Raw genomic sequence first — 13803 nt, 5'->3', positions numbered from 1 at the left:
ATAACAAAGTCATTTTTAATCAAAAATTGTTCACAGACAGAAAAGGACAGAAGTCGTTGCCAAAATCTTTTCCTTTCACTTTGTCAGGGTAGATCACATTTGTGAACACTGTAAGAAGAGGGAATTCACAAAAAAATCTAGTGGTTGCAAAGTCACCTGTACAGATGTCCATCTAGGCTCTGCACCAATGTAGACCCTAGATCCTAGGGTCCTAAGAACAGTTGACTGTTGCAGCCTTCAAAGAGATTTTCTCCTGATTACTGCTGCTGCCAGCCTTGTCCTTCATTGAATTGATTCTAGTCTTCAATATAAAACTCAATTTCTAAGCCAAGCCTTTAATCCCAGCACTCAGGAGGCAGAGGTAAATGAGGTCGATTTCTAGTCTACAGAGTTCCAGGACAGTCAGGGCTACAACAGAGAAACTCTCTCAAAAAAACCAACAAACAAACAAATCCCAATTCCCATGTGTGATGGATTGAATGAGAACTGTCCCAATAATCCAGGGCATTTGACTACTTGGTCTCTGGTGGGTGGTGCTGTTTAGGGAGGTTTAGGCAGTGCAGCTTTACTGAAGGAAGTATGTCACTAGGGACCAACCAGCTTTGTGATCATAGTTGAGATGGAAAATCTCAGTTTCCTATTTTTGCTGCCATGCTTTCCCTCCATTGTAGACTTTTATGTCTCTGGAACTGTAAGCCCAAATAAACCCTTCCTTCTGTGAGTTGCCTTAATTATCATGTTTTATCACAGCAACAGAAAAGGAACTAAGATAGCATAAACTTCCATCCTGCCTTTCTTCCCAAGTATTCTTCTCTACTTCTACCTGTTCCAAGTTATAAGTACAGACTATTGGAATCAAGGACAGTGGAACTGACAGGGACCCAGCAGATCGCATTGGTGATGGAATGAGGACCAGTGCCTCTGTAAGACAAACAGCCTGATTCTTTAATTGGTAGATTGCCAGGAAAAATGGGGCAAGACAGCAAGTGAACTCAGAGAGAAGACTCTCAAAGGACAAGGAAAAAAGAGAACTTCTGTTTGAAGATAAGAAAATATTTTGTAAATACAGTTAACTGTAAATATAACTGTTATTGAATCATAACTAAAAATGGTAAAACATCAGAAAATTTAAAGTCAAATGACACTGAATTATAATTTTAAGTGGATGAATTGTATAGTATGTAAATAATCTTAATAAAGTGGCCGATAAAGCAAGTAGCTTTCTTGTGCTTTGTTTTTGGATCTGAAATGTCTCCCAAAGGTTCCTGTTTTGAAGACTTAGTTCCCAGAGTGGCAGTGTTCAGAGACAGGGCTTTTGTGGGTGGCTGGATTATGGGCTCTGGCCTCACCAATGGACTAGTTCACACATGGGTTCAGAGTTTTCTAGGTTACATAGAATAATAGGTGTAAAATTGATGTACTTTTTTCCTGAATCCTTTCTCTGCTCAGCAGCTACCACAAGGTGAGCAGCTTTGCTCTGCCAAGTACTTCTGTGATGGTGAGCCAAAACAAACCTTTCCTTTTCAAAAGTTGATCCCTGCAGCATTCTGTCACTCTGTTAGTATTAGAAAGCTAACAGAAAGAAACTGAGTTTCTATGAATATGGATAGCCCTTAGGCCGTGTACTTATTTTGTATGTGCAAGGCCATTTGCTGCATGAGGCAGGCAGAGCAGGAGACCTGCTTGCTGTCTTGGGTTTGTCACTTCTGCCTTTTTTGGCTTGAGATAAGATCTCTCACTGAACCTGGAGCTCAACAATTCAGTTACAGCGATTGGTCAGCAAACTCAGGACTCGCTTGTCTTCTACCCAATAATGGAAGTTATAGATACACATGGCTATACAGATGACTTTTATGTGGGTGCTAAGGTTTCAAACTTAGGTCCTCATCCTTGCACAAGACCTCTTATCCACTGATGCCCTCCCATCCCAGTTGCTGTATATATTTCTGTGACAGGTATTACCATAAAGACCCTGGCTGTCCTGAAACTCCCTAATTCCCTATACAGATGAGACTGACCTCTAAAATAATTTATGTTAACAAAAATAATACAAAACACATTAAATAAACTAAGTACTGGCCATAGGTTTTTTGTCATCTCATAATCTATTAAGCTACATGTGTGTTTGCACAGTTTACATATTATACTTTATTTTTTTTTGTTCATCCCCCTTTTGAGGCAGGGTCTCTCTACATAGTCCCGGTTGTCCTTGGATTTACAAAGATCCAGTTACTTCTGCCTTCCAAGTACTGAGATTAAAGGTATGTGCCACCATGCCTGGCCCACTCCATTATTTTTTTTTTTTACAAGTTAAAAAAGCCTATACAAGTATGTATTTCATTAGTAATTTGCGGGAAAATTTTTGAGTTATTAAATTTATACTTGTACACTATAAATTCAAGTTTAAACTATTCTTTGGGTTGACAAATGAGTCTGTGGCGGGACACAAAAGGAGAACATTTTCTGGAATGACTAGGACTCCTTAAGAGGGCATGCTACTTTCCCTCTTTCCTGTACCTCATTTCTTCTTAGGTCCTGAGGGTAATAGGGAGTGAACCCTAGAGTAACACTCAAAACTAGGATACTATTCATCTTTGCAATGTGGTTGTAATTCCCAGTGAGAAACAAAAATATTCAGAACATGGGCCCAGAAAACAAAGGTTTCTGTCAGCCTTTGGAAATCAACTGGATGACAGATGCATCAAATCCAATATTCACCAAGAAAAGAAACAATGGGCAGGTAGTAAGACTTGCTCTAGCCCTAAGGGAGGGGTGAATTCAGTGAACCTCACAACTTGGGCAAAAGCGCATTCATGTTAAGCTTGGCTTCCTTTCCTTTTACCAGGGTTGCAGTCAGATATTCCCATTATAGTATATCCTCTAAGCCTCTAAGAGTATACTGGATGCTTCTGCCTTTTAAATTTATATGTGTGTGGGTGTGTATACACATTATATATATATTTGTGTGTGTACAGATGTGTGTGTGTACACACATCCAGGAGCCATAGTTTGCATTGGAAATCAGAGGACAAATGTGTAGGTGTCTTCTCTCCTTTCACCATGTGGGTCCTGGAGATCAAACCCAAACTCAGGTAATTAGGCTTGGTGGCAAGTACCTTTACCTGCTGAAACATACTGACCATCATCTTGTAGCAAATACTATGCAATAGTGGACATGGAAAGAATGTCTGGGAAGCAAACTGAGGCTGAGTGAAACTGGTAAAATCTGCAAAAAGCACACCAGTTCTGCACAGCACCTTGCCCTTACCAACTACCTCTAAGGTGCTTCTTTCTCTAAACATGAGGTTGAGTAAGGCAAATAAAGGTGGCTGTTGTTAGTGTGTGCCTACACTGTGGAACTGTGCTTCTATTTTAACAGATAAGAAACAAAATCAAGAAGATACTGAGGTACCTACTCAGCTCTACTGAGTAATGGCTGATGAAGGAAGGGCTGCCTGCAGGACAAACACATACCCATGCAGCACGCCTCCATTTAGCATAACAAATGTCTACTAGAGAGTTCTGCACTTGTGCACTTAATCTTGTTGACAGAAAAGAATCACTCACCAGCTCTCCTGGTAAGAAGTGACATAGGTACTCTACAAACCTAGATGTTAGCACATCTAAGCCTAGGGGAGTCAAAGGTACTCTGAATCCCATGTTCTTCCTCCTCTTCCAGATCCCTTCACCATAATGCAAGAACCCTGCCAGGATCCATGACTGAACCAAGGCCTGTCAAGTAAAGCACTGTTTGCTGGAGCCTTTATTTATTTATGAGGCATTACACCTGAATAGCATTTATATTAGTTTATTATTTAAAAGTTTAACTGAGGGCTGAAGAGATGGCTTAGCAGTAAAGAGCACTGGCTGCTCTTGCAGAGGACTCGAGTCTGAGTCCCATCACAAACACTGTGGCACACAATTGCCTAAAACTCCAGAGGATCCAATGGCCTCTTCTGGACTCCTTAGTCACTGCAGCATGTGAAGCACAGACATGCATATAGGCAAAATACTCATACATATAAAATATAAATTACAGCTAGGCGTTGGTGGCACACGTCTTTAATCCCAGCACTCGGGAGGCAGAGGCAGGCGGATCTCTGTGAGTTTAAGGCCAGCCAGGTCTACCGAGCAAGTTCCAGGACAGCCTCCAAAACAATACAAAGAAACCCTGTCTCAAAAAAACAAAAAACCAAAAACAAACAAAAAAAATTTAGTTGTATTATGATCTTAGGTTTAGAGCTTTCTGTCTATCCCAATGCCCTATTATTTTTCCTTTAAGGACTTCCACGTGTAGTGGTCTACAAGCATGAACACACACACAAGATCACAGGAAAAGACAATCCAAGTCAAGACAAAATACCTGATCTGAGACACCAGTGCTGGCAAGCTGCTCTGGAGAAGTGGCTCTGAGAAGACCAGATTTTCAAACAGATGTTTGTTATGCAGTTCCCATGTCACCTGGAACTTCTTCAAATGTTCATTTTCCTAATTTGAAAAAGGGGAAAAAAAGATAACAAAGAAGTGGTGAGTGGATGAAATTATGAAACTTCTTAGGAGGACACCCCTAGGTTCTGCCACCTTCTGCCAGGCCTAGAACATCTTGTTTCTGAAGAGTCATTGTGCCTTGCTTGTGTCAAAACATACGAAATCAGATCTCTTATTTTAACAATATGGTTTGTCACCTTGCTGCATTCTAAGCAACTCCTACCCACCCCAGGCCTAGACATGGGTGGTCTCAGATATGAAAAAGGTATGGGGGATGGACTATGGGGACGAACTGACAACAAAAACCTAGGACTATTGAGATGGCTCAGCTGATTACCATGGTTAGTGTTAACCTAATGACCAAAGTTCGATCTCTGGAACCTACAAGGTGAGAATCAGCTCCTACAAGTTGTCCTCTTGACTTCCACAGGCATGCACACACAAATACCGAAAACATTTTTAAAAAGAAAAATATGTTTGAGTTCAGACAATACTTTTCTCATCTGTCTTTGTTAAAGCACATTCTGACAGATGCAAATAAATTCTTCACTGGGGATACTTGCAAGAAAAGGCTTTCATTTCCTAGGAAACATGAGCAAACTCATCAAGTGTGAATGACATGCTTGGAACCCATGGCAGTGCCACCACAGTCCATCAGTGCTCTCCGACTCTTCTGGGCTGGATTACTCTCTGTTTTAGCCTTCACATGTATTCTCAGCCTAATTTTTCCGAGAAATGTCAGTAGAGAAGGCAAAGGCTCCTTGCTACATCTTCCATGCTGCTCTCATGTGCCCCACTTCTGTGTCCTTTAGAGGCACATACTATAGAGCTCTAGGCTCCATTACTTCTTTTTAATTATCAATTCTCTTTTGGATCTCTGTTTTTCTATTAAGCTTTGTCTCCTTTATCTTTGTTTCTTCATTATCAAAGATATAATTCTCTAGGCCTTGAACATGCTGGACAAGCCCATTATACAGACCCTGTTTTGTTTGAGATAATGTTTCACTATGTACCTCTGCTGACCTTTAACTTAGGGTCCTCCCGCCTCTGCATTCTAAGTGCTGGGGTTAAAGGTGGTGTATGTGTGCATGTGTGAAGGAGCCAGAGAGATTGTATGCTCCTGAGTTTATTAGGGGTGTGTGTTTATGTGTTTCCGAGTTTATTTTCTGCCAAACCTAGATGATCATCTTAACCCTTGACTCATGAATTTAATTTTTTTTTTTATTTCTTTAGACACAGAAGCCACAGTTACTTTATACTCTCTGAAAATTCACTATCTTTGGAGTGTAGCTGTTTTATCTCCTTGTTCTCAGCTGTATTGGCTAGAGAGATGGCTCCACAGTGAAGAGCACTGGCTGCTCTTCCAGAGGACCTGAGTTTGAGTCTCAGCACCCATATGGCAGCTCACTTTGTAACTTCAATCACAAGGGATCCAGTGCCCTCTCCTGGACTATCTATGTAGGACCAGACAGGAAGGTGGTGCAGACACACATGAGGTAGAGCACCCATACACTTAAAATAAAAATAAACTAAATTTAAAAACAAAGAAACTAGTAAGCTTCTCATCTGAAGGGAGATGTTTTACCTATGCACAGCTTGGACCACTGAAGAGTAACTTCCAGGTTCTTTGGTGTATCACAAAAATCCAGGGTCATGATAATCACAGCTCTTGCTCGCCATCCCAGGATCAGGAGAAATCCCTAAGGCCAATGTTGGCTTGAGCATAGGAGTTCTCAGGATTCAAGTTTTAACTAGTAGGTCTTCCTCCCTTTTTATTTTTTATGCCTTCTCAGCAATGTTTTAAAAGATTTTATCTTCTTTTATATGACTTTCTAAATTTACCTGTTTCCCCTGGAATATTGCAGAGTATGTAATCTATGCCATGCAGTATCAAAAGTAATATTATTACATGTACAGCATTGTGATCATACATCTGCATTTTGTTCTTTCAAGTGTTAACTGGGTTCAAACAACAAGAAAATATTTATTGTAAGTTAATAATTATTTCACTCCTGGGCATATACCCAGAGAACTCCATACCCTATCATTGAGATATTTGTACTCCTATGTTTATTACTGCTTCATTCTCTACAGTAAAGAATTATTATCAACCTAATTGTCTACAAACAGGTGAATGGACAATGAAATTTGGTATGTATGTATGCGTGCATGTATAACTGTATAGTATTTAGCTCTGAAGAAAAAAGCAATAACGATATGTAAGAAAATGGATGGGCTTAGAATACATATTAAGAGCTGCATGTTCTCGCTCATATGCAGAATCTAGCCAATAATATATGTATATATGTAAACAAATGTACATGTGGGCACAGTAAGCCATGAAGAAAAGAGCAAGAAAGGCTATTAGGAGATGAGAAAGTACTGAATAAAGATAATGAATGAGTTATGGAAGAGGATTTTTTAAAAAAAATTTAACTGTCAGGGATTTTTTAGTTTGGGTGGTAAATGCATAAAAATATATCAAACATGCAGCTAAACAACTTGTACTCTTAATGAAGTATACTGAAATGCATAGATTTGGGGAATGGTTAATTTTGGTGACTTCAAGTTACATGTGAAGCCCAGGGCCTTGCACATACTAGGCCATGATTCCCACCACTGAGCTCAAGCTAAACTCTATTAACTTTGTAAGATGGAGTTCATCTGAGGAGGGCTGGACATCAGCAACACTGATGCCTTTAAAAAACAATAGCAGCACCTAAAACCAAGTCTAGAATAGGCAAAGTCCCCAAGGGGAGGAGGAGGAGGACTAGAAGGTACAAGAGGGTACATAGGACAATTACAACTACCAGGGCCCTCACATTCAACTTGCCTTAGTCACCTCACCCAATTTTCCATAAGCACGTGTCTCACACACCTCTTCTTGAAAGTAGTTACCCGGCACAGTGGTAGACTGCAGCAGGGAAACTGGATAGTCTGGTGCTGTTACAATGTCTTGCCAAGTAGTATTATGTGAACTTTTCTGGAGAGCCCCATTAACATCAGAACCAGATAAAGAACCAATGGTTACTGTACATTTTTCCCCCCCAAAACACAGCCACCAGTAAGAATGCATTAAAACCCACCCACTGAAGTGTCACTTAATAATCAGATGAAATATTGGTGAAGCCTTGCACTATGGGGAGGAGGGGACCACACCTGATGAAAACAGGGAGGCAGCTTAGGGAGCTTTGTGGTTGTCCCTAGGGATCTTGGTGAACTTCCAACTGCAATGACTGTATTTCCATGCAATGCCTCTCTCTGTCCACCCAAGAATGGGGTGATCAGAGATTCACTTGTTTGACCTGCTAGAACCCTGTAAGGAAAGGGCAAGGCTACTTCAGTAAACCCATCCCTTTCCTGCACTGCTGCTTGGTGCACACATGAAGAAATCCGTCCAAGAGGCCCTTTCATTGAGTGCAGCACCAATCACCAGCAGTACATCAACACCAACCCAAGACACCAAAAACTTCTTGGACTTCCTGTCAATGTCACTGTTTTCACCTCCATATCCTAATTCTTTACTTGCTAGTGGTTAGGTCTTCCCAAACAAATTTTCATGCTGTGGTTCCTAGACATTAATTCTCTCAATGCTTCTATCTGCCAGCAAAATCCACCGAACTAGGATTAACCCTAGTCTGTCTTGTGTGGAAAAGGAGTCAGTGACTGTGCAAGGAGGACTTAACAATAAAGTCAGTCCCCTAGCTGCATACCACCTCCCCTATCACACGCTTTTGTTCTTCAGTTCACCTCAGCAGCAAGGACAGAAGTGGGCATGGTCCCTCACCAGAGTGCCAAGAAAGGTACTGATGGATCGTGCAGCCTGGCAGAGGGCACTATACTCCTCCAGTAGTAGAGAGACAAAGTGGTGTGCCTGTGGTGGGCCCTGCAAGCCAGATGGTGCCTTGGTTTTCGCTGCAGCAGACAGCTGCCGGAGCAGGCGGACCTTCATTTCCAGCACATACTCCCGGGCTTGTTGCTCCAACCGCTGGTAGAGCTGATAGGGGTCCCGCTCACAGAGCCTAGAGAGACAAAGAAAGAGTTGACTACTCAGTCATGGCTTTCCATACATGTCAGATGACAGGTAGTCTTTATGCCAGTGGGTGTCTTTTGTTAAACACCTTTCTTGTGACAATCTGTGGGAATGCGAGTAACTCACAGGGAAACTGACATTCCCCCAAACGCTTCCTCTGACTGCACTGTTTACACAACCTGTGTAGGGACTCTGTTCTATGTTCATTGTCCATAAGAACAGACCTAAGGCCATCTAGTCTGAGGAAGGTATTATAACTCACAACCAAGAGGTAAAAAGCCTCCCTTCTACTGTGCCTGAAAGCTGGCCCCAGATGCTAACACAATGAGCGGGATTTAAAAAGTGACAAGTTCCAATCCCAGCAGAGGTGATACGTGGTTGGAGGGCTGGAGCTAAGTTTACCTTTCTTCTGGCGAACGCCTTTAATCCCAGCACTCAGGAGGCAGAGGCAGGCGGATCTCTGTGAGTTTGAGGCCAGCCTGGTCTACAAAGTGAGATCCAGGACAGCCTCCAAAGCTACAGAGAAACCCTGTCTCGAAAAACCAAAAAAAAAAAAAAAAGTTTACCTTTCTTCTTTCCAGGAACTCAATATACCATACAAATGAGCCCATGTTATTTTCAAAATCAGAAAAAGTTTTAAATACAGGTCATTCATCCTATTTTTAAACTATCAACAAAGCAATGAAATGCATCCTTGTAACTAGCCACAATGGTAATGAATTTGTCCAAATTTATAGGTGATTCTTTTTATAGTTTTGAGAAAAGGTAGTCTTTCTTCCTCAGCCTCCTAATGTTGGATTATAGGCTCATGCAATAGGGTGATCTAGTTTTTAAAACCTGCTCTATAACATTTGGCATCACTATGGCTAAAGTTGCACTTCTTTTAAAGGTACATTTCTGAGATGCCTCTAGATCAGTTGTTTTCAACCTGTGGGTCACAATCCCTTTGGGGGCATCAAATGGCCCTTTCATAGGGATCACCTAAGACCATTGGAAAAAACAGGCATGTATACTATGATTCATAACAGTAGCAAAACTACAGTTATGAAATAGCAATGGAGATAATTTTATGGAGGAACTATATTGAGGGTTGCAGCATTAGGAAGGTGAGAACCACTGTTCAAGATGGAAGCCTAGGACCACTGAAGCAATAACCAAAACATCTGGAATATGCCACTATGAAGAACCAGCAGAGTTCAGTGGTTGTTTTAGAATTCATTAAGCTTTAAGTTTTATTTAACAGATTCTTCCATCTTTGGCCACCACATTAAATCTAAAGAGAAGAGCATAGCTGGTACCGGTTCTATTAAAAAAAAAGGGGGGGGGGAAGGGGTTGGACCATTTTTAATCCCTGTACTCAAGATGGGAAGGTCTCTGTGAGTTCGAGGCAAGCCTGGTTTACACAGGAAGTTCCAGGCTAGCCAGAGTTACATGGTAAAAATCTTGTCTCAAAAAAAAAATCCTAGTAAATAAATAAAAATAAAAAGACGTATTTATCATTTTTAATGTGTGTGTGTATGTGTACCTGAGTTTATACGTACTTTGTGCATGCCTAAGCCATGGAGGCCAGAAGAGGGAATTGTATCCTCCTGGAATGTGAGTTATGAGCTGTCATGTAAGTTGTGGGAAACAAACCCAGGTGCCCTGCAACAGCAGCAAGCACTTTACTTGTTAAGTCATCTCTTTATTACCTCCTGTTTCCTTTCTATAGGTACACATCACTTAAGTTGTAAAAGACAAGAATCAAGTAAAAATGTGCAAGGCAGTATGTAAATCTGTGTATACAATCTGCTAAGCCTTGTGTACAATGTGCAAGGGAATAAAGATGTAAAGCCACATATACAATGTGCTTGGAAAAAATGAACTGGTAGGACTCTCACTATGGATGCTACACTTAAAAAAAAAGTATTAATTTTTTAACATTCAAATATAGTGGGTTCCCCCCCATGACTAGAGATCAAACTCAGGGCTTTTCACATGTTATGCAAAAGCTCTACCACTGAACTAACCTACCCTAGCCTTTGGTTTGTGGAGACAGGATCTTACTATGTGGCTTAGATAGCCTTGAATTTGCTAAAATTTATAACCCTGCCTTAGTTTCTCTATGCTGGGATTGCAGGTATATATCACTAAGTCTGGCGATAATTTTAAGAAGAATGTATTCCCTATGTTTAAGGACACAAGATTAAATGAGCAAGGAGCAACTGAACTCACAGGAATACTAGAGGGCTGAGTTCCTTGCAAGCACAAGGAACTGAGTTCAAAGCCCCAGTACTCTTGTAAAAAGCCAGACATCGCTGAGCATGTCTGTCACCTAAGCATTGGGAGGTAGAGACAAGTGGTTTCTGAAAGCTGACTGGCACCTAGCCTAGCTGAAAAAGGGGTGGATATCCAAAGCTTGATGGCCACCAGCACAGCCAAAATAGTGGGCTTTTCCAGTTCAGTGAAAAGCCCTGTCTCAAGGCAACAAGGAGGAGAGCAACAGTGGAAGACACCCTGCCTTCCCTGAACATGAATACATCTACACACTCATGTGCATGTACCACACACATACAAACTCTTAAAAAAGGAAGTCTGTGGACACCACCTTACAGTTTTATCAGTGCAGTGAGATTAGAAGCATTTTGATTCTTTGTTCATTTCTCTATTTTATAAATTTAAGGGAAAAAGGTGATACTTTTGAGAATGGATTTTTTTTTATTTATAAAAAGTTTTGTTTTTTTTATGTGTATGTGAGTTTTGCTTGCATATATACCTGAGTGCCACATGTGTACCTGGTATCCAAGGAAAAGGTTGGATTCCTGAACTTAGAGTTATAGACAACTATGAGCCACTAAGTGAGTAATGGGAACTAAACCAAAGTCCTCTCCAAGAGCAGCCAATGCTTCTAATTACTGAGCAATCTCTCCAGCCCATGCAAACAAATTTCTTATGAAATTTGTAAGTAGTTCATCCACTCAATCATTCACACATGTGTTCACAGATGCTGCTCCACCTGAATGAATTCTGTGCTGATCCTGTTTTAAAATATCACAGATGTAGCGTGAAGAGTCTGAGATGTCATGGATTTCATGTGCCATTAACTAGGAAACCTCTCCTTAAAAGGCACTAACCATGTGGAATTTTCTCATATAATACTAAGTAGAAGACAGGACAAATCTTGAACACAATGCTTTGCCAATCAATGCCCCTGCTTCTTTGACATAATCTGCTTGGCAACTGTGACACCGTAAGATGCCAAAAGTGTGCAATCAAAATGTGAAAACAAAACAAAATGATAACCAATTCATGAAATATCAGGTTCATATTTGTTGCCTTTATTTGGAACATTTCAAAAATCGGGGGGGGGGGAAGGCATACTTAAGTTGTTAAGGAAAAACAGAAAGACACCCACCCCGCTTTCTGTCAGTCACTGGACACAAGAAGCCTGTTACAGAACAGATGCTGGGCAGGAGCCATTCCTTGTAAGAGAAGCTGCTGTGCACCTCAGGGTAGGTGCCTTCACAAGCTGCCCCATCTCACAGTGCTTTACTGGACAGGAACACTCTATTCTTGCTTTTTTTCCTGAGCTACAAATGCAAAAGTGCTTATGAAAGTATGCAGCATCACCTGATGCAGCAAGGATGCTGGCATCTTGACTGTGTTATTGTTAATACATGACAGAAACATCTCAACTTAGAAACAAGAGAACCTGCAACTTTTTACCCACAAGGTTCATGTTGGTCAGTTGTCTGCTGAAGATCTGAGCTGTACCAATGGCTCAAAAAGCCTAGCTGAGCTTTACTCAGGACAAGCACTGAGGCTCCATGGGCAGCAGAGAGGGCAGTGATTGGATGGGGCTGTAATATGAAGGGGCAAACAGTACCTATCCACGAGCTCCTTTACTCCCTCTTTGTCGGGAACCAAAGACTGGTCCTGGTCTTCTGCCAGTGGGGTCCCCGCCTGGCGGTATATGCATCGGACCATGTAGCGTACTTCTGACCAATAGTTCTGAAGCTGCTGTGGTTCCCGGTCTGTCTCTGCTGAGATATCTCTGTGACAACACAGGAACCAGCAGAGTTAAGAGAGCAGTCTACCTAACTTATCTTAAACCCCCAACTCCCATATATACCCCATATTGTACAAGAGCCCACTTAATTTTGTCAATCCTTGTCCCAGCCAGTGGTGCAGCCTTTTTCTATCAACTTTTCCTTCAATTCCATACACATATATTTATGCTCACCTTAGGCTCATTTTAATTTTTTAATTTTCTTTTTCTTGAGACAAAGTCTTGCTACGTAGGCCCGACTGCACTGGAATTTATTGGTAGATCCCCCTGTCTCTCAAGTACTGGGATTATGGCATGAAATACCAGTTTACTTTTCTTTAAATTCTAAGAGTTCTCCTACTTTGCTCTTTATGAGGCCCAGCTTCCTAGTGTTCCCTCAAGGGCAGGAATTTTGTCTTTTTGTAGTTTTCCTCATACTAGCAAGCCATGCTCTATTTTTAGGTGTATGCCAAAAAGGTACTGTTATTTGTCAAAAGAACCCCATTTTCAAGGCAAGCACAACATGCTCCTAGATACCTGTGACCTCAGCATGAGCAGCACGACCAACTCAACACATACCTGCGCTCACTGCAGGCTTCACATGAGCAGGCATCTGAGGGCGTGGTGCCTAGCCCTGATGAGGTCATCGTCTGTGTGCCTAGGGCCAGCCTCCCAGCACCACTTGTCTCAGGCTGGGAGCCCCCAAGTGAGGAGTGCACAAGAAAATCTTGGCCCTGTTTTAAAAATAGAATATAAAAGACCAGTTATGCTTATGACATCAATTGTCTATTGACTTTTAAAAATGCCTTCTAGAGTCAGGTGTAACAGTGCATGACCTTTATCCCAGGGTTCAGGAAGTAGAGGCAGGTGAATCTGTTAGTTTGTGGCCAGCCTGGTCTACACTGTGAGTTGTCAGACAGCCAGAACTACATAAACCAGTCTCAAAAACAGAACAAAACAAAAGTACCTATTACAAAAGTGTTACAACATGGACCCTGAAATCTATAGCAAACAGTTTAGGGAGTGAAAGGGGGCTAATGGGAGACAAAGTCTACTACACAGCAGTACAGGCCAGCCTTGAACTCATTATACAGTCCAGATTTTCTTGCCTCAGTATGCAGCACACTGAACAGGTAATAAATTCTAGGCTTTGTCTGGATCAATGCTGTTCTTACTTCCAAAGGTTTTTACCATCACATGAGAACATCCAATAGATTCTTTTTGTTTGTTTGGTTTTTTGAGACAGAGTTTCTCT

The 13803-nt window shown here is 41.4% G+C and overlaps 1 protein-coding gene across 1 annotated transcript in view; it reads right to left on the bottom strand.

The window, feature by feature from the left end:
- Fam193a (family with sequence similarity 193 member A) overlaps positions 1-13803 on the bottom strand; it is a 107643-nt gene that overhangs the window by 45478 nt on the left and 48362 nt on the right. Inside the window, 4 exon segments of the mRNA XM_040746921.1 lie at positions 4364-4488; positions 8276-8510; positions 12387-12554; positions 13128-13282. Of these exon segments, the coding sequence (XP_040602855.1) occupies positions 4364-4488; positions 8276-8510; positions 12387-12554; positions 13128-13282 (683 nt within the window).

This window comes from Mesocricetus auratus, unplaced genomic scaffold (assembly GCF_017639785.1).
Source record: "Mesocricetus auratus isolate SY011 unplaced genomic scaffold, BCM_Maur_2.0 Super-Scaffold_100006, whole genome shotgun sequence".
Taxonomy (NCBI): Eukaryota; Metazoa; Chordata; class Mammalia; order Rodentia; family Cricetidae; genus Mesocricetus; species Mesocricetus auratus.
Note: the sequence above shows the minus strand (reverse complement) of the source record. Positions and strands in the feature narration are given on the sequence as shown.